Source organism: Hoplias malabaricus, chromosome 5 (assembly GCF_029633855.1).
Source record: "Hoplias malabaricus isolate fHopMal1 chromosome 5, fHopMal1.hap1, whole genome shotgun sequence".
Taxonomy (NCBI): Eukaryota; Metazoa; Chordata; class Actinopteri; order Characiformes; family Erythrinidae; genus Hoplias; species Hoplias malabaricus.
Window position 1 is genome coordinate 26844560 of NC_089804.1, and position 19752 is coordinate 26864311.

A 19752-nucleotide genomic window follows, 5' to 3' on the forward strand; every position below is an offset into this window, starting at 1 on the left:
AGAAAATGATACAAAAACAAAGAAAAACATTGAATGAGAAGATGTCCAAACTTTTGACTGTACGTTCACAATATGTGGAAAATGGCCCAAAACCAAGGAAACCCTGCTTGAGTGGGTGTACCCAAACATTTGACTGGTACTATATAAAAAATGTCACCAGAGGTGGTGAGGTAATGAGACTGACCCTGTGTCAGAAATGGCTCCCTATTCACTACTACCTATGTTATTGACTATGTAGTGTACTATTATAGGGAACAGAACTGAACAGGAGGGCAGTGAATGATATCGAACACCACCTCGTGTGCATTTTTACCATTAAACGGAGTGGATTATGGGTAATAATGGTAATAATACTTTGTATTTGTATAGTGCTTTTCAAGAAATCTGTCCAGAGAGTTCGAGTGGGTTTGTAAGGATGGTGAAGATCACAGAGGTATGAAGGGGTAAGGTTATTAAGAGCTTTGTAAGTGAGAAGGACTTTTTTTTTAATTGAATCCTATACTTCATGGGAAGCCAGTGAAGATATTGGAGAACAGACGTGATGTGTTGGTGAGAGCGAATTCACGTCAGAAGGCGGGCAGTGGATGTAAGGTAGCAGTAATTGCAGTTGTATGCAAATTATTTTTGGTGGTGCATAGTGGGATTGTTTGAGTGCACTGAAAATTGTCCACCATGTTTTCGGACACTACTACAATATGGGGACTGCAAAATAGCGCACTACACAGTGAATAGGGGACTGTTTTGAACTGTTGGTGAATAATTACTGCGTTTTAAGGAGCTTTCTTTAACTCTTAAAAGGGCACCAAGCAAAGAAGCAAGGGAACAAACAAACAAAGAAAGCCCCTCCCATTCTCTGCGCTGCCACAGTATTAGTTTGATTGCTGTTGTCTTATTACTGTTTTATCTTAATAGAAATGTACATTGATTCAAAGTTCTGACTATAGATCTCTCTCTAAAATCATTTTAGAGCACTGTGTGTGTCTGAGAGAGTGAGAGGGTTCTCCTGCTGTGACTATATGGAGCTCTCTCGATGCTCTTAGTAAAATGACTGGGGTCCAAATGTCTCTGCTGTGAAATGCTGACAGTTTGATGGTGCTCCCCAGCTGCTGTACCTGCGGCATATACACTGCCTTATTTTCTCTTATTCTCTCTATCGTTCCCAATTTTTTTTCCTCTCTCTACCTCCACTCCCCCCACCCTCCATTTTCTGATCACTTGGCAGCAGATGGGCTCTCCTTATGGCAATTTTGACACCAAAGGTGTTCCTCTGAGCTTTGAGTCTCAGACACATTCCGAGCTGCCAAAAGTTGCAGCGAGGGGTGTGAAATCCCTGGTATTGCTCGAGCGGAGACAGCAGCTGAGTTTCCTGGTGGTGTGTTTACTCCCCTCTCGTCCTGTTTGCTTTAGTTAATCTAAGGCTTTACAAAACCTGCTCGATTAAATCTGCAAGCACTTGAGAGATTTCTTCTTCACGTCTCTCATGCAGTTTTACTTGGAGTGTAAAAATATAGATGGAGACTGAACACAGATTTTCATGTTAGTAGATTTAATACTAACCCCTCCACCACCACCACAAAATTCCAAATGTAAAAATCCATGTTAAATAGGGTGACCAAATTGTTGTATGAACTTAAATGCCACACACTTTCTTAGAGTTGGCACATGGGCATTATTGTATCAACATTAAAATGTAACTGGTTTTTACGTAGGGTGACCAGACGTCCTCTTTCCCCCGGACATGTCCTCTTTTTTAGACTTAAAAAAATGTTGTTTTTTAGACTTTACATAGAATTTCGAGAAGCGTTTCGTTCACAAACTAGTCCCGCCCTCCCCTACTCCGATTGATTCGCTTGAGTGCGAAGGGGGCGTGGTGAAGTAGCCTAAACTCTTCTGATTGGACGGTCTGACTGTAGAGCTACCGTTATTGGTCGATAACCTCTGTAAACATTTAATTGGTCAGTCTGCACGTCAGTAGTCCTTGTTTACGTCAGGCAAAGCTCATGTACCTACCCTCATCTCGAGCAGCTATGCCGACACGTAAATGTAAGTTCTCGGATGAATTAAAAAAGAAACTCCCATGTTTTGTGTAGCAAATAAAGGTAAAGTAGTAACCCGAGACAAATTGCAGTATAGGTATAAAAATATTTTGAAATCATTAGAAAATACCCAAATGAAATTGAATCATTTTCTAAATTTCTGATTCAGTATGTCAAATCAAATTTATTTATATAGCGCCTTTTACAACTGACATTGTCACAAAGCAGCTTCGCATAATTAGTATCAGAACAGAACATTTAAATCAAAGCCCAACGTGAGCAAGCCGAAGGCGACAGTGACAAGGAAAAACTCCCTTGAGGCTGGAGGAAGAAACCTTGGGAGGAACCAAGACTCACAAAAGGGATCCATCCTCCTCTGATCACACTACAGATTGAAATTTAAGTTATCACTAGTTAAGTGTCATTATGCTACAGTACAATGAAAATAACAGTGACATCAATCTGGGGGCATAATAATAATAATGCACCAGATTGGAAGCATCAGCCAGAGTGTTGCTAATCAGACCATTTCTACTTCAGTGTAGTTGATCATAGTGAGTGGTCAGAGGCTGGCAGCAGTAGATGGAGGTGAGCAGCTGGTCTGGATATGCATTTATTAGTGTATGCAATTATTATGAGGTCAAACACCCCTAATTATTAGAGTATAATCACTGTCTAAACCTCTGGGTCACTTGATGGTTCTTTACCAAAATTTGGTCTGACACGCTTGAAAGCTACATTTTCTCTTGCCCAACTCTGTCTTGGATGTTGTGTAGGTCTTTTGTAAGTCTTGCCTTTGTAATCGTCTTGCTGTGTTTGTCGTGCCTGTCTTTTCAGTGGAGCTGATCTGTTGGTGTGAAATTGGTTCTCTGCCAAACAAGCTGCCTCTTCATCTCGCTAAGAAAGACACTGTAGCCCTCTCACTTTCCTTCAATTGAGGGGTGGGGTGATGCTGAAGGACCCATCCTTCAGATCCTGATTATTCTTTTTTTCCAAATTTACAAAAATACTTGGAATAAAATGAGTTTCCAATATCTTTACAACATTACAACCCACAGGCAGGTGAAGTGAGTGAAACTGATTGTCTGGTCAAGAGGCGGGAAAGTTCTGTCAAGAGGCAGGATTTATTTGGCAACAGGTGAACAGTCAGGCCTTGAGTATGATCCAGAAAAATGTGCAAGTGTAATAATGACAAAGTCAAACTGGCTAGACAACTATATGCCCATGCTGACCTCGGCCCACCACCAAAAGCGGCAGCATTGGTCACTTGAGCATCATAGTGGGACCGTGGAGAAATTCAAATTTTTTCTTCTCTGATGAATCTTGCACATCATGTGGATTTTTGGTTGCTTGTGTGTAAATTAGTTGGAGAAAAATGACACCAGGATGCATTATTGGATAAAGGCAAGGCTCCCAGCCACACTGCAAAGCTTGTTTAGGAATGGGTTGAGGATCATGACAAAGAGTTCAAAGTGTTGACACTCTATCTCTGAATTCCTCAGACCTTAATCTATTTGAGCATCTGTGGGATGTGCTTGAAAAACAAGTCTGATCAAGGAGGCACCACCTTGCAACCTACAGGACTCAAAAGACCTGCTGCTAATGTCTTGGTGCCAGATACCGCAGGACACCTTCTGTCCAATGCTTTCTGTTCCAGTTTCTTGTGAACCATTATATAATCACGTTCCAAACAAAAACATGTACCTCCATTTTTGTTGATTTTCATTCAACACAGCCGCTGTAATTTCAGGATGAATGGACCAATAGAAATCCTCCAAAATGTACAATTCTTTTACATTGACTTCCATTGAAATGTAATAAAGTTTTTGCTTTCTCTCTAATGTTATTATTATCACTGGACAGCAACAATATATCTGGACCAGGCCTGTTGCAAGTCTGTTGTTTTATTGATCTCAAACTTAGCCTGCTGTGGTTCTAAAAAATGCAGTGAAAAATCACTCCTACTTGGAGTGTGGTCTTCAGTTGAAGGAAGCTACTCTGACCTCCTTAGATCTCCAAGATGAAGAATTGAAACCGAGGCCATTTCATCTTCCCTTGTCTTTTTTTTTGTCAACTCCTCTCCTGCCTAAGAGTCGGGAGCTTTTTAAAGGCCGCCTCAGTGGACTGCAGCAGATGGCTGCTGGAGCTGTGGCGCTCAGCAGGTGGAGAAGTTGGTTGACGTTCTCAGTGTGTGTTAAGCTTCTCTCACTTCGCCCCTGGCTCCCCAGCCCCTATAGATGTCACTGAGTTCATGTGCCCTACATTTATCCAACACAAACCTAGCTTTCAATCTGCAGCTGATGTATGATGTGCTACAGCAGCTATCACTGGAACATGCACCAAACATCTCACGTACTTTGACTTTCCTGATGTATTTATTTATATATTTTTTCAGAATAGATTCACATTCTGGGTCTGCGTTTCTCCTACTTTGCAAAATTCCCAGCGACATCCTCAAGCCCCCTGTTGTGATCCTGCTTTGTTGAATAACACATGAAATCTTCTGCTGCCTGCTGTGCTTTAAGATGTGCCAGAAGTATATCTGCGAAGAATAGATGAGGATTTTGTTCCTTATCCAATTATGTCCTATCTGCCGTCTCCAAAACCAATTTTTTGGGCATTCAGCAGCACTTGGTAATTTGCCTCTTTTAGTGTCATCAAGAACTTGGAGAGCTGTTTTGAAGCATCAGTGTTTTTTGATGTTTTTAAGGGATACACTTGGATTGTACATGAGAATGAGATGGATCATCTACTCGCTGCTTCTTCTTGCTTCTTTAATGTCTGTTGCATAAGTTAACACTTAAGTCTTACCTAATGTTTCTGTGCTACATCCAGAGCAGGGATGGCAGGATTCCACTTTTCTGTTCGTTTACAGATACTGAAACCTTGAACCTCTATACTGATGCTATTTGTTTTTCTTCAGTACAATTTTTATTCAGAGCTGGATGATAACATTTGCATCACAATATGTTTCTTAATTTCGGTAAATACGATATAATTCTAATATGAATATGAACAACAAAAAAGACACAGAAAAACCGGCAAAAAATGACATCACCATCAAACAAACTCCTCTTGGCTTTGTCAATATTAATATTTTTAAACTGACTTTAAAATTGAGTGCAATGAACTGAGGGCAGCGCCATGTAAGGACCATCAGCCAGTGACACACACTGTAAATATATTCAAATATTGAAAATATATCTAAAAATCATATTTTATTGAAACATTTTATATTGTGATATATATATATATATATATATATAGATATAGAATTGTTGTCCAACCTTAGTACAATTCAAAAATAAAACATTTAACAACTCATTTAACATTACCTTTTTAAGGTACGCTGTTATACCCACACCACTACAACGCTAGATGAAATATACAGTTATTAATCACATCACACACTTTGTTTTTCCATTTTTTTATGTTAGTTTTGTCACAGGGCTGTGCCACATTCATTCAATTCAGCATTTTATACTGATATTAACCCAATGACATTACATATGCAAACTATATGCCACCTCTAATCTACAGAGACTCTTTAAATGTCCCCTTTAAATGCCTTGCTATATTTTCAGTGATATTTGCGAGGGTCATGTGAAGCTGAAACCACCTTTATGAGTTTTCACATTCAAAATATCTTTGTTGAGGGGTGCTTCTTAAAATCGCACACATTTATGTGATGGTATACCTCTTTTAATGACACCAATCGCATATTTTGTCACCTGTTATGTTCATCCACAGCTGCCATGTGTGCTACACAGCATGCAGAGCCTCCACATGAAGTCCGATTGTTCATCATAACAGTGGGCTCCTGTGCCTGTTCACACTGACCATAGAAATCTGCATCAGTATGTGGGTTTGGGTTTGTTGTGTGCTGTCGTATTTTGCATTGCGATATAAAACTGCATTTATTGTTGGATGCACTTATTGTTGGCTGCATCACAGAATTCATAAATGATGACAGAAATGTTAAGCATATTTGGGTTTAATCGGTAGAAACAGTAGCTTGCACCACAAAAAAACAACAACAGATATTTAGTTTTGTTAAATCACTTTTAAATGTCACACATGTAAATGTCATACATTTTTGCCACAACACTGAAGTGCTCCTGAGAAGAGCAAACAAAACACTTAGCATCTTCGTCCACTTAGTTATAACTGATGGAAAACCACTGTAAATGTGCAATGTTTCATGGCTGATTACTTTATATTTGCTTGTGTTCTACTACAACAGCCCTTGACTGGATCATTAATGGTAATTGACATATTGGAAGCATCTACATAAATCAGGCCATTCTCATTACACATAAACCGACAGTGTGATTCGCTTCGCTAGCCACCCATTCCTCTCCTCCAGTCATCTCATGGTCATCCGAACCACCTCCTGACTGAGCGCCTGTCTTTCTGACAGACCCAGGCTCCTGTGCCAGATGTTGTGTACGCTCGGCGTGGCTCTTGTTTACAAGCTTGTGATGCGTGTGGGGGGGACGTCCCGCCGAGCGCAGCAGGAGGTGAGCCCGGCGTGTTTCACCAGCATCCTCCACACCTCCCCCGGATCCGCGGGACGCTTTGTTTCATCAGCAGCCCTTTCAAAGGCCCACCTGTTTCAGTCACGTGACAGCAGGCCACCCTAGACTCCACTGCTCCAGCCAAGGGTTTGTGTGGGCTGAAGCACTGGTGGAGATCTCTGGTTGTGTAGTTGGGTGTGAAGTTTTGAGTGTACTGCCTTTAGCTTCTATAACCTATTTTTAAGTAAAGGCATTTCTATCATAAATAAATAAAATACTATCACATCATTAAAAAGCATTTATAATACTCACTGAAGTCCTCAATCATGTTTATATTTATTATTTTCAATATTTATTATATTCAGTCTGGGCCGGGATTTTAAAATGGCCGGCCGATATGAGACTATACTGGGGTGACCAGACGTCCTCTTTTACCCGGACATGTCCTCTTTTTTAGACTTAAAAAAATGTCCGGGCCGAATTTCACAAACGTCCGGGATTTTGTTTTTCTACAGTTTACATAGAACTTCGAGAAGCGTTTCATTCACAAACTAGTCCCGCCCTCCCCTACTCCGATTGGTTCGCTTGAGTGAGAAGGGGGTGTGGTGAAGTAGCCTAAAATCTTCTGATTGGACGGTCTGACTGTAGAGCTACTGTTATTGGTCGATAACCTTCTCTGTAAACATTTAATTGGTCAGTCTGCACGTCAGTAGACGTAACACCCCCCCCAACCCCGGTCACCCTACACTATACCTGGTCAGAACAGTTGCAGTCGCATGCTCATTTATGCACACTGTTAAATATGTGTACACACCGAGTCTTCTGTCTATTCTTAATTTAATTTAGTTTACTTAATTTAAAGTTAATTTCAATAAAGTAAAAAAAAAATTATTTATTTATTTATTTATTTATTTATTTATTTTTGTGCAGTAGCAGTAGTAACATAACATTATCCTCACCTCCTTCACCATGTTTGTTGTTGTCATCAACAAAATTTGATTGCAAACTGCCCTCTAGTTGTATTTATTACTTAACAGCCAACGTAAAAGACGCATTTAAACACGTGGATGGTTACAACGTTTGAAATGTATTAAATTTCATTTGTAATGCGAGTATAAATGAGTCTTTATAACATAACAGATTGTCTTTGTTACTGTGCCTTTAAGACTGCTATATATAAATGACCTATGTTCTGACTGGCTGCCCTCTAACACCACTTATATCTTTGACATAAACATACAAAGCTGTAGTACTATAGGCTGATTATCACAAACCAAACTGTTGTGACCAATTTAAAAATAACTAATCATTAGTTGTTAATAACACATTACTCAGCGTATCTTGCTTTGTAAACGTATATTTTTTTTCACAACTGACAGTTTAGTGTTTGGTGTCCTGGCCTATTCTAAGTGATGGTAAGTAAGTCAATATTTCACACGCAATTTTACTTGTGCACATAACGTCTAAATACTATAAACAAATAAACAAGTGTGAAATGGTCATGTTGAACGGACCAATAGAAATGCTCCAAAATTACTTTTTTTGGAGTATTATTATAAAAAGTATTATTGGAGATATGTGTTTTTCACTTGACAGTGATGTGAAAGGTTCCATATAACGTAAACCACATCTCTGGAGGCCACATTCTGGCACCTAATGTTTGGCAGGTCTTATCAGGCCTGGTCCTGCTGTTTCTGCTGTGAACTGCATATCAGTGCATGTTGGTAATAACTGTGTGGATTTGTCTATAGAGCATCACTACTATAATTGAGAGCCTCTCAGCAACTTAATGATGGTGGAGCTGTTGTTTGTTTTCATAATTACCCTGGCTGTGGGCTGTACGTCTTTATTATACACAGGCATGGCCGTTTCTTTAAAGGAGGTGTGGCAGAAACTTACAACTGTGCTTTTTTTGTATTTTTCTTCTGATGAAGATTAGAGTATAGTCCAGCAGCTGAGCTAAAGCCTTTCTATACGGCTGTGAAAAGCACACAGCTGGTGGAAGACAAACAGAAGCAGTCAGCTTGTATTCCCTAAAGAGATGCCTGCAATCACGCTATAAATTTCCCCTGGCACCATTCATGCACTCTTCCTCATGTGCAATTTCCTCCACTTGGCCTGCGCTGACGAGCTTTTAAATCGGCCTCGGTGAACGGCCCTGGTACCCTACCCTGTATCCACCTCTCATCACAGGATAGATGCATATGTATGTGTGTGTGTGTGTGTGTGTGTGTGTATAAATGCAGAGGGTAGAGTGCTGGTCTATTTATCGACCCACAGCCCTGCAGCAGCTCAATACACCACTCCTATTGATTTCCCGTACACTGCCGTCTCCCCACAACAGAGTGGCCAAACCCGCAGGCTGCTGGGATGATGGACGTTCTTGTAGACGAGGAACTCGTGTCTCTTGGACTCAATCTGCGAGTTATTACAGGAGTTTGGTGAAAAATCTCATTAATATAGGTTTCTCTTTACCCCAAACCTAATCGATCAGGCATGACACGTTTGCTAAAAGAAGAATCTTTGCTTTTGCCCTGGAACTTTAATGCTGATGTCAATGGTACACTTAGCTGCTAGATTAGCACTGTGTAGGGGTCTAATCATTTTGTTATTTTCTAATCGCCTCATTTAGTATTCTTCCTGATGCATGATGAATTGGACGAATCCAGATTTTTTAAGAAAGCAAACTTGTTTAAAAACATATTTAATATTTTGAAATATGTGTCACTTGGGGTGGAAATGTGGTGCTAACGGCAGCGAATCTTCAGGCTCCTTGGGTTCTGGGTTTGTCCCTCGCCTCGGATCATCGTCTGCAAGGAGTGTAGTGTGTTCTCCCCAGGTCTGTGTGGGTTTCCTCCGGGTGCTCAAGTTTCCTCTGGCAGGCTGAACCCTTAAAAGCCCGGTGTACCTTAAAGCCAAATTATGAGAAATATAAAACAGACGAAAGAAACAACACAGAACACATTTTTCACATTTCTTACAGTATTTTGTAATTATTTTTAAAACTCACCACAAACATTTATCATTTTGTATCCTGTATTTCAACATTTTGTTCTTGAAATGGGATCAAAAAAGGTCGTAGGACACGTTACTAAAGAATTTACATTTTTAAAATGGTTCAAACTCAGGTTTTAGTACAAAAATTTGCTTTTGAAATAAGCATTTCTATGGTCTCTATGCTCTATGTACTCACCAAACACACTGTCGTTCTGTAAATGGGGTACACACATTCACAAGAGTCAAAGTGATTTAAAGTGAAGGATAAAGGAGGAGTGTAGGGATGTTTTCAGTACTACCATTCCAGTGTTTGATATATATGTATGTGTGTGTGTGTGTGTGTGTGTGTGTTACCATTGGCTCTTATGCGCTACAGCATATGTTGAGTGACGTAGTGAATGTGTGCTTTTGTCCACAGCGGTGTGTGTGTGTGAGATGCAGTGTGATGGACTAGTGCCCTGTCTTGAACGTGCCCAGGTAGGCTCTGGACCCTCTGCAACCCTGACGAATGAATTTATTACAAAAGACGAATGAATAAATGTGTCATTTGATATGAGGCTATATACGACATTTATACTAATACGTGATATCTTCCTCTGTGCCTTTTAACTTTATGGCTGGAAGCAAACTTTCCCATTTGAGCTCATATGAAAATGGTATATATTTTTTATCTGAACTATAGATTTAAATTCTGACGGTTAAACCATACCGGGGACTATTCCATTTGAGGAGTGAAGAGCATTAATATTCCCCTCTATTCCCTTGTGTGATGGAGCAATGTGACACAGCGCTCTCATCAACCGCTCATACTTCAAATTTCTCTTAGTGCCACCGAAGTCAATGGAATCTTTTTCTCGTTAAATTTGCCTTTAATAAAATGGCTGTTATGAATAACCTGAGGCTAATGCGAATGACAGCTCTGCAATACCAATTAAAAGGCAATAATAGCGAGAGAATGGTGTCGCTCTCTGAATAACACCCATTTCATGTGCCTCCCTGCTTTCAGCTCCAGTGGGCTTTTCAGAAAGTGAACAGTTATATTCTTCACCGCTGCTCTGGGGGAAGTTATTGTGGCAGACTCTATACCATAGGGTCTAAAAGTAAATGCAGCTTTGCTCCATTCCCACGTTCTTTCCCATGGCTTTCTCAAATATAAAGGCCCAGTCTCTGTAAATGTGCTCAGGCACTTGAATTTTTTGGGGGAGAGTGTGAAGAACACAGCTTTCATTTGCTCTGGGGAACAAAAGGCAGGATTCGAGAGGAGGGGACACCAACCGGGTGGCTTCTGAGGATCAGAGTGGCGAATGCTGCATGTTCAAAGTCAGGCCTATGTCACTGATTTGCATGGTGTGATGCGTTGAGAGACCCAGCTCATCCTCTTTGATTTCCCTCCTGAGGAAAGAATCCTGCTTTGCTTCTACAGGAGGTTTTCTTGGTGGGGGGGGACTTGAAGGGATTGCAGCAGTTCTAAAGAAATGTGTACTGTTATCTCTTGGCAAGGTCTGGGTTGCCCAAAAGCTATTCAGAATCTTGACAGAGAAAACCCTGCTATAATAGTCAGAATATTTATGGGTAAAGTATGTTTGATCTCTGGCTTGACCAGAATAGTTAATTGCATTTAGTGAGGAGCATTTTGAATGGGAATGGTGTTGCCACTAGTTATCCAATATGTCATTACATTAGCATCTAGAGAAGAGATCTTCAAATCTGGATTTTCGATCCAGGTTCCAGGCCAGTCAGTATTTCAAAATCCCGGCCTGGAACCTGATTTGAAGACCTCTGATCTAGAGTAAATCCCATCTAGAAGAACAGAAGCTGTTACTGCAGCAAATGAGCAACATTCATTCATTCATTCATTATCTGTAACCCTTATCCAGTTCAGGTTCGCGGTGGGTCCAGAGCCTACCTGGAATCATTGGGCGCAAGGTGGGAACACACCCTGGAGGGGGCACCAGTCTTTCACAGGGCAACACACACACTCACACCTATGAACACTTTTATTATTTGATTCACCATTCCACCTACCAACGTGTGTTTTTGGACCGTGGGAGGAAACAGGAGCTCTCAGAGTAAACCCACGCGGACACAGGGAGAACACACACCGACAGCCACCTGAAGCGGGACTCAAACCCATAACCTCCAGGTCCCTGGAGCTGTGTGACTGCGACACTACCTGCTACACCAGGTATAATAATTGTCTCTGTTTTTCTCTGACCAACAGGAGGCGCTGTGAGCGAAGATGAAATCCAGCTGGTGTTTACCCTTTGCCCTCCTCCTTGCAACCTTCACCCCTCCCTCAAAAAGCAGCGACAGCCTGCCAGGGAACCCCAAGCGGGGTGTCAGGCAGCCTTTTAGTACCAATAAAAATGCCCTGCAGGACCCAGAGGCAGCTCTGCCTCATGGAGCTCACCGGAGGAGGCAGGGCATACTATCCCACAGGCCCCTACAGCCAGCTGCACGGCCTGAGGACGACGGACCGGGCCTGGAGGGCTTGAGCCCTGTCAGGCTGGAGATGGGGCCGGGAGAACGGGAGAAAGGTCATGGCGGGCTCAGAGGTCACTCTCATATGAGGGACAAACACCCTCTAGGAGGAGAGTTTACACGCAAAGGCAGAAGACATGGGCACCAGGTCGAGCACCGGAGAAACAGCCGCAGAGACAAGATCAGAGGAAAAGGTGCCTGAATGGAGTAACCTTCTGTGTTGATTGGAAAGTTGATTTAAGATATGGCAGGGATGCATATATATCACATATATCGTATATATTGCAAAACGTCATACACAGGAAAACGAAACAAATCTGGTTAACACAAATGTAAAACAAAAGTAAACAAAAGTAAAACAATCCCTAATATTACACTGTATCTAGGTTTTGTTCATTCATTCATTATCTGTAAGCACTTATCCAGTTCAGGGTCACAGTGGGTCCAGAGCCCACCTGGAATCACTGGGCGCAAGGCAGGGAATACACCCTGGAGGGGGCGTCAGTCCTTCACAGGGCAACACCGACACACACATTCACACCTACGGACACTTTGGAGTCACCAATCCACCTACCAACGTGTGTTGTTTTGGTCTGTGGGAGGAAACCGGAGCACATGGAGGAAACCAATGCAGACACGGGGAGAACACACCAACTCCTCACAGACAGTCACCCAGAGCGGGAATCGAACCCACAACCTCCAGGTCCCTGGAGCTGTGTGACTGCGACACTACCTGCTGCGCCACCGTGCCGCCCTAGGTTTTGTTTATAAACTTAAAAAATATTAACACACCCAGTTAAATATTAACACACACATTAACATTGTCCAGGACTCCTAATAGCTAACATAACAGAACTGGGCAGTTAACATTCTCCTTGGAGTGTGTTGAGCTGTCATATGATGCTGTGTGATTGGCAGTTCTGGTATATCCAAAAAAAAAAAAAAATGGAGGGAGTGGTGCTAAACTAAACTATAAAATGGAAAAAGTATCCACTCTGTGCACATTCACATTATGAAAAATTCACCATTGAAGAGCAGATTAAGTTTGAGGGCAACAGTTCTGATTTGGACATCATTAATTTCTAAAAGTGAATGAAAGTGTATAACCAGCGTTGCCAATGGAGGAATGTTAATTGATGGCCTCATGCTTCCATTCCTTGTTAGCGTGTTTGGTCGAGCTGTTCTTCTAATATTAATGAAAACAAATCCAGAGGGAGTTCTGAAAGGTCATAAAATATGAGGCCTTTCTAGGTCAGGTGAGCCATTAATGCCATGTCCACTTCACAGGTCTAATTAATTGATTTATTGAGTCCAGTCATGCATGCAGTGTTTCTCACAAAGGCTTTGTAACATTTCTAACTTTAAAGCATTTCATTTGTTTAAGTTTCTTAACTGTAGCTACAATTTTAATGCAAATACTTCTGGACCATATCTTTTTTTCAAATATATTAAAATATAAAAATAAATGATAAAGTAATATATAAACCTATAACCTATAAATGTCTCTCTCTTTCTTCCTCTCTCTCTCACTTGCTGTTCCTCAGGGTTCTTCCCTGACCCTAACGCAGAATTAGGCTCTTTGATGAAGGACTTCGATGCACTGGATGACGGCTCCTACATGCTCTCACCCAATCACCACACAGCTATGGCCACAGAGAGCCCCTCCCCCGCCTCCCGCATCCCGGTTGCCACAGCAATGAACGAGCATCCCCCAACTCTACCCCCAGCCTCCACCAAACCCCAGGTAACCGCGCGACCAAAAGTGTCCTTGAATATGGAGCTGCATTGTGCTCCTGAAAGTGTGCAACTCAATAGAATGTAGTTCGTCTGGAGGGATTTATCCCTGTTCAATGACACTCCGCTGAGGCCTGTGTTTCCGCATGAAATGTGTCTCTGAATGGTAGCATTATTTGCAGAATAGAGAGTAAGAGAATGTGGCAGAATGGAAAAGTTAGCAAAATGGGGGAATGGCTAAAGTGCATTGTGGTGTTCTTTCATTCCCTCGTCCCTAAACTGTTTTTGGAATAACTTGGCAAACTATTGCTGGTGTTTAGGGAGATCGCCACCTCCATCTTCAACGCTGCTATCATTCTATCACAGCATTTTAAAGTGCAAAGAGTTTTTAAAGATACATGTGCATGATTTCTTCACACACTCATCTATTCTGAATACCATTTTGTATTTTTTATGGTGAATGAAATGAGACATACCTCCTCAGTGCAGTTGAAGTATCAGTATGTTCAGGTCACACCAGTTCTCATGAGATATGGGTAAAGTACAGATTTGATTAGGTAATTAGCAGTTTTTGTTTAGGAGTTCAAATTATCACAGTGATATTTTAGGAAATACTTTCTCATTTTTAATTTACAGACGAATGTTCTTATACCACTGGTCAAGTTACATACTCCATTGATTTTCCATTGAAGTGGCTAACAGATTCCCTACATGTGAATAAACCTAATCTGTCATTTTATTTGACGTTTACTAGAGTTCAACGATTACATACAAAACATGTAATCTGATCAAGGCTGAAACAACAAGGCTGTAAACTGATCAACTGGCTGAAAAATTGGATTGATCTGTATTTTACCTAAAGCTATCCTAATTTTGCCTATGACTCTATAAAAAAAGAAAAAATTTATATGTTTCCCCCAAAGCAAACTGTTTTCTCCAAACCTGTCTTCGAAGAACATCAGCTACTAGTGAACTCCTCTCTATCTCCTGGAGGCCAAATGGAGTCTGTTCTGTTGAAAATCTTAACACATGCATGTCACACACCTCTTCCCCATTTCCTAGTCCAGCATAAAATAAATCCTTTGTAGTGCACAATGTCTACATTCCAGTCCCATTCCAGTCCTTAAAGTCCCTAAAATCTAATGTCTGTTCATCAACATTACAGGAAGTTATTTACTAGAAAAAAAAATTTCTAATGCTTTAAAATTGGTGTGTAGTTAAGCCCAACTTATCCTTAGCTCTGGTCGTCTGCAGCTCAAAAGTTGACAGGTTCCTTATGCTTATGAAGTAATAAACCCCAGCTGTCTGAATTGTCTGACTTTTGAGCCTTTGGAACACTGCAGTTTTTTAATAGAATACAATATAGAATCACTTTATTGGCCACTTTGCTTGCATACAGAGGAAATGGTTCTCCGCATTAAACCCAATCCGTGTTGTGAAACACACATTTACACACACAGTAGTAAGTAGTAGTAGACGCGCAGGGTTAGGTGCCTTGCTTAAGGCATGGTCTGCCAGCTCTAGGGATCAAACTGGCAACCTTCTGGTCATTGGCTCAGTCTGGGCATTGGCTGTATATCTTGCTCATGATACTAATTCCGGCAACATCACATGGACCTGTTAAAAATGTAAAAAACTTGATTTTCACTGGAGGGACTCTTTAATATATAATTATTACAAGCTTTTCTTATTAGCAGCAAAAATGTGACCTCTAAGCATTAGCGAACATTGCTAAACATAGATCCTCATGCTGTGGGACTCTTGGACAGATTTATTTGCCTGTGGTGCCCCACCTCTGCTTGTTTATTATTGTACGCTGCCTGGGTTGGGACCATGTCCCTTTCTTCATCACACACCCCGTATTATCCAGGTCCCCTAGTGCATGCTGGGATGAAGGCAGCTTAACTGCACCTCCATGGGGAGAAAGGTGTTGCTTGCCCGTCCTCCTCCTCCTCTTCTACTTCATAACCATCTGTTCTTTCTCTCTTTTACTCACTCTCTTCCTCACTGGCTCCTTCTCAGACATATATGTCCTATCCCTATATCGCAGTATACAAGCATTAAAGGGGACACGTTTATGCTGGAATAATAGGGACTATAAGCTCTTTTGAGGAACACTAGGTAGTATTTTAACTTTCGCAGGAGGGTAGGAAACCACCCATTGAATCTCTTTTACAGCTGCTAATGATGTATTTTTAACTCGACATGCTTAGAGGACAACACTGTCAGCTCTGAAACGTACAGTTAATAAATGCTCATGGTGGTTTGGGTGTTGGGGGTATGGTGTTGTGTTTAAAAATAGAATAATGTGTGCTGTGGCCAGGCATTCCGCCTGCTTCTTATTCTATGTACATACATACATACACACCTGAGAGTTAAGGTGGTCAAAGACAAATGCCCATTTGGGCTGATATGTTCATATAGATTTGAGCTCAGTGACTTGATTCACCTCAGGCTTTGTTAATTAAGCTTCGATCAGCTCTGAGGCTTAAATTAAGAGGCCACAGAACCACAGTTCCTTGGTAATTAATCTAACCAGACTGGACTGTCAGAGGTTTTGACGAATGCTTCTACTCAGAGCAGAGCCGGAGGACGAGGTAATAGATATTTCTCACACAGCAGGAGCTTATTTGTTTTTTTCCATTATGCGAAGATTTGTTAGGTACACAGTGTCCTGATGGGAGTTTACTTGAACATAAATTGGTAATTGCACTTGTAAATGCACGTCTGAAGGGGCTGATGTTTTATAGATAGCTACATGCATTAATTTCCAGCAGCTACTGGAGATAGTTTCGTAAACGTGGACTAATAATGTTTGGAAAATTCTTCCTAAGTTTGAAAGCAGTGTTGAGTTCAGAGCTGTGTGAATGTTGTCAGTTTTCCTCTATGCTTTTCAAGCTCAGACGATTAAATGTAGTTCACACAGCTTAAAATAATTGCTCCCTAATGGCCTCCACTTCAAGCTTGCATGGAAAGCATCTGTGTTTTTAGTCTTTCTCTTGTTCTACTCACACACTTGAGGTCTTCACCAACATGAGACTGAAGTCTAAATCTGACCCATACAATGGACTTAAAGGTGATGTTCACCAACACTTTTATAAAATTCATAAGATGTTCCCTCACCATCTGCTAGCTCTCCAGTCTGTTTGCGGAACTGTTCAAATGTGTTTACAAAGCCTTGGTGTCAGTAAATGGGTAATAAAACTGTCTTTGTTCCTAGGCTTTCTTTCTCTCTGCTCATAGCACAGAAATCTCATCTATGGGTTTTAAACAGCAGAAAGAACTCAAAAAGCATGAATTGAGATGAAGATATTGCTTTATTTTAATATTTACCTGTTTTGCTCTTTTGGATTACTTAAGATGGAATGTCTACAAATTCGGGAGATGGCTAACTGCATTAGTGAAAGTGTTACAAAACTGAGCAACTCCAGTTTTCTGTATTATTTCAAACAATGAATAAAAACTTACAGACAGGATCAACTTTAGCCACATGCAAGCAAAAGTCATTGTTTCCCTCAAGCACACAGTTCCACCTTAAAAGACCCTGCACTTCTAAACAAACAAGAGAACAGCACTTCCCTACAATCATAGACATCCCATTTAAGTAGGCCCTGAAACTGCTTGCATGCACTGAAATTACTTTTGGCATTTTTCCACTGCATTGTTCCATTAGGTAAATCTGGTGCCTGGTACTTGGAACTGGGTAATTGTTAGGACCTGCTCACTTGTGGTATAAAGCAAGCCGAGGAGGGACAAAACCATGATGTGGAAGCCTTGCAGAACACTGATTGGCCTGAGAGACTTGTCACGTTACAATAGGAAATGCAGACATTTAGCACACACTAGCCGTTTGTAAAATCTTCAGTCTATAGTAGAGATCACATACATTTTGTTCCACATCACAGCAGCAAAATAAAATTACTTCATGGTTTTTGAGGAGGTTTAAATGTTCCTTGGATTGGTAGCTGATGAAAGAATGTAACAAGGAACATAAAACCCCACTAACCACATTGAACGTATGCACACAAATACACAGAGTAAACAACACTTAACCTTAACTCAGCTTTTCTTGTGGTTCCCAAAGCCTGTTGTTCCCAGTAGAGATGGTGTTATGTGACGTCACCAGGTACATTTCAGAGGGAGTTGTTACTCTTCGTAGTAGAGCTGAGTATAGTCTAATAGGATAGGTTCCATGCAATGGAAAAGTACAATTTCTTGATGATTTTTTTTAATGAATGAATCTTTTTTTTTTGGTTTTCTTCATGATGATATGCACGCAGATATCATACCAGCACACACCTGGATGTCTATAGCATCCCACTTCCCACGAGCTCATGATCCCAGCATAGTTGCTGCTGAAGACAAAGGAGTGGTGCACACACCTATACTTTTACACTCTCACACTCCTTCTGTCCTATCCTTCTCTCTGTCTCTGTCACTGAAGCTGGGGTCTTTTCTCCTTGGGATTGAATGTCCTCTCCTCCTTCTGTCCTTTAAATTGTATTGCAGCTCCGAGCCTCTGGCGAGGACACCGATGTCCTCTACTGTTCACACACATACAGACACAGTGATGACACTGAGGTGATCTCTCAGTATTTTTTTCCCTACTAGACTAGACTCCACACAACAGGTGTGAGCGTGGGAAATGTGAAGAGAAAACAGACGTAAACAGCCTCTCTGCAGGAACGCAAATATCAAAAGCAGCTCAGATTGGTTAGGGGAGGTGGTGGAGCCCTAAAGGCAATGACTCCCGCACACTTTCTGATGGGATTTACAGCAACATCAGAGCGTGTTGTAGATCACACAGAGAAAAAAAGAACAAAACGCTGCACCCTAGATATGTCTGCACAGGCTAAAATAAATAAAATACTAGCTCCATGGAACAAAATCACGTGTGGGTAAGAGCGTGATGAAAAGTCTTTCAAAAACAGACTCCATCTTAATCTTAAACCTAAATCCTGAGGTTTACTACCTGATAATAAACAGTGTGACCAGATAATGTTTGTAGAAAAGCTACACTTAGTTATTAGCACATAATTCCCTGAATGTACAGGGTGTAAAGTATGTATGTTTTGTTCACACACTCATTTGCTGTTTAATCGGAAACACTCACCATATACAAGTGCACTTGTAATTACTGACTGTGTGTCATCTTTTTCTGCTGAATATTTCAGCCCCTTTCTACCCCATCCATTAATGGAAAGGGCTGTTATAGGACGACTGGGCTAGACATTGTGTTTTTTTTTTTTCTCTGGTTGTGTCTTGGCAGTGAAATCTGGAAATTGCTCTTCATGTTCAGGTTCATACCGTCGCTCAAATAATTAAAATATTGTTGTTGCGAATCCGCAAAAGATGAACCGCGAAGGATTTCTGTAATCTAAATACATTATTCCAAAGTAGCTTTTCCTTTAACTAAATATACTAGCAAGGTATGGGTTACTGATAAACTGGCCAGTTTGTGTACAAAGATAGAGAACGTCAAAGAAAGACTCCTGGAGATCACTTTCCATTGATTGTGTGCTATGTGGAGGGTTGATAAATTTTGCATCTATAGACAGTGTAGACTGTAAACACTGAAGGGAACCTATGTGGTGGGTGTTTCTGATAAAATAGCCAATGTGTATGAGTAAAAGGTAGGTGTAACTAAAAAGAAGTGTGTGTTTGTGTGTGTGTTTGTGTTTGTGTGTGTGTGTATACACTCAGAAGGCAAGTCGAGGGAAAGCTCAAGGTGAAGTGCTGCCCACTCTGGACATGGCTCTTTTTGACTGGACAGACTATGAAGACATGAAGCCCGTGGACAACTGGCCGTCCAACAAGAAAAAAGGTATTAAACTCTGTGTGCAGTCCATAGGCCTAGACATTTATCCAAGAGTCGTCTAATTATATTCTATCCACTCTCCTGCATCTCAACCTTCGACAGGAGAGATCAATGTAAACAATTCATTATTGCAAGCAATTTCAGCACTCATCAGAGCAAAAACAGGACA

General features: G+C 41.0%; 1 protein-coding gene across 3 annotated transcripts in view; it reads left to right on the forward strand.

Moving 5' to 3' along the window:
• The window catches only part of draxina (dorsal inhibitory axon guidance protein a), a 36170-nt gene that overhangs the window by 13196 nt on the left and 3222 nt on the right, over positions 1–19752 (forward strand). For 2 of the 3 annotated variants that reach the window (XM_066671186.1, XM_066671185.1), the window contains exons 2-4: positions 11772–12225; positions 13576–13775; positions 19469–19589. In XM_066671186.1, coding sequence (XP_066527283.1) covers positions 11790–12225; positions 13576–13775; positions 19469–19589 — 757 coding nt within the window. In that variant the 5' untranslated portion in view covers positions 11772–11789. The remainder of the gene's footprint in view (positions 1–11771; positions 12226–13575; positions 13776–19468; positions 19590–19752) is intronic. The other variant, XM_066671187.1, reaches the window with a different exon arrangement.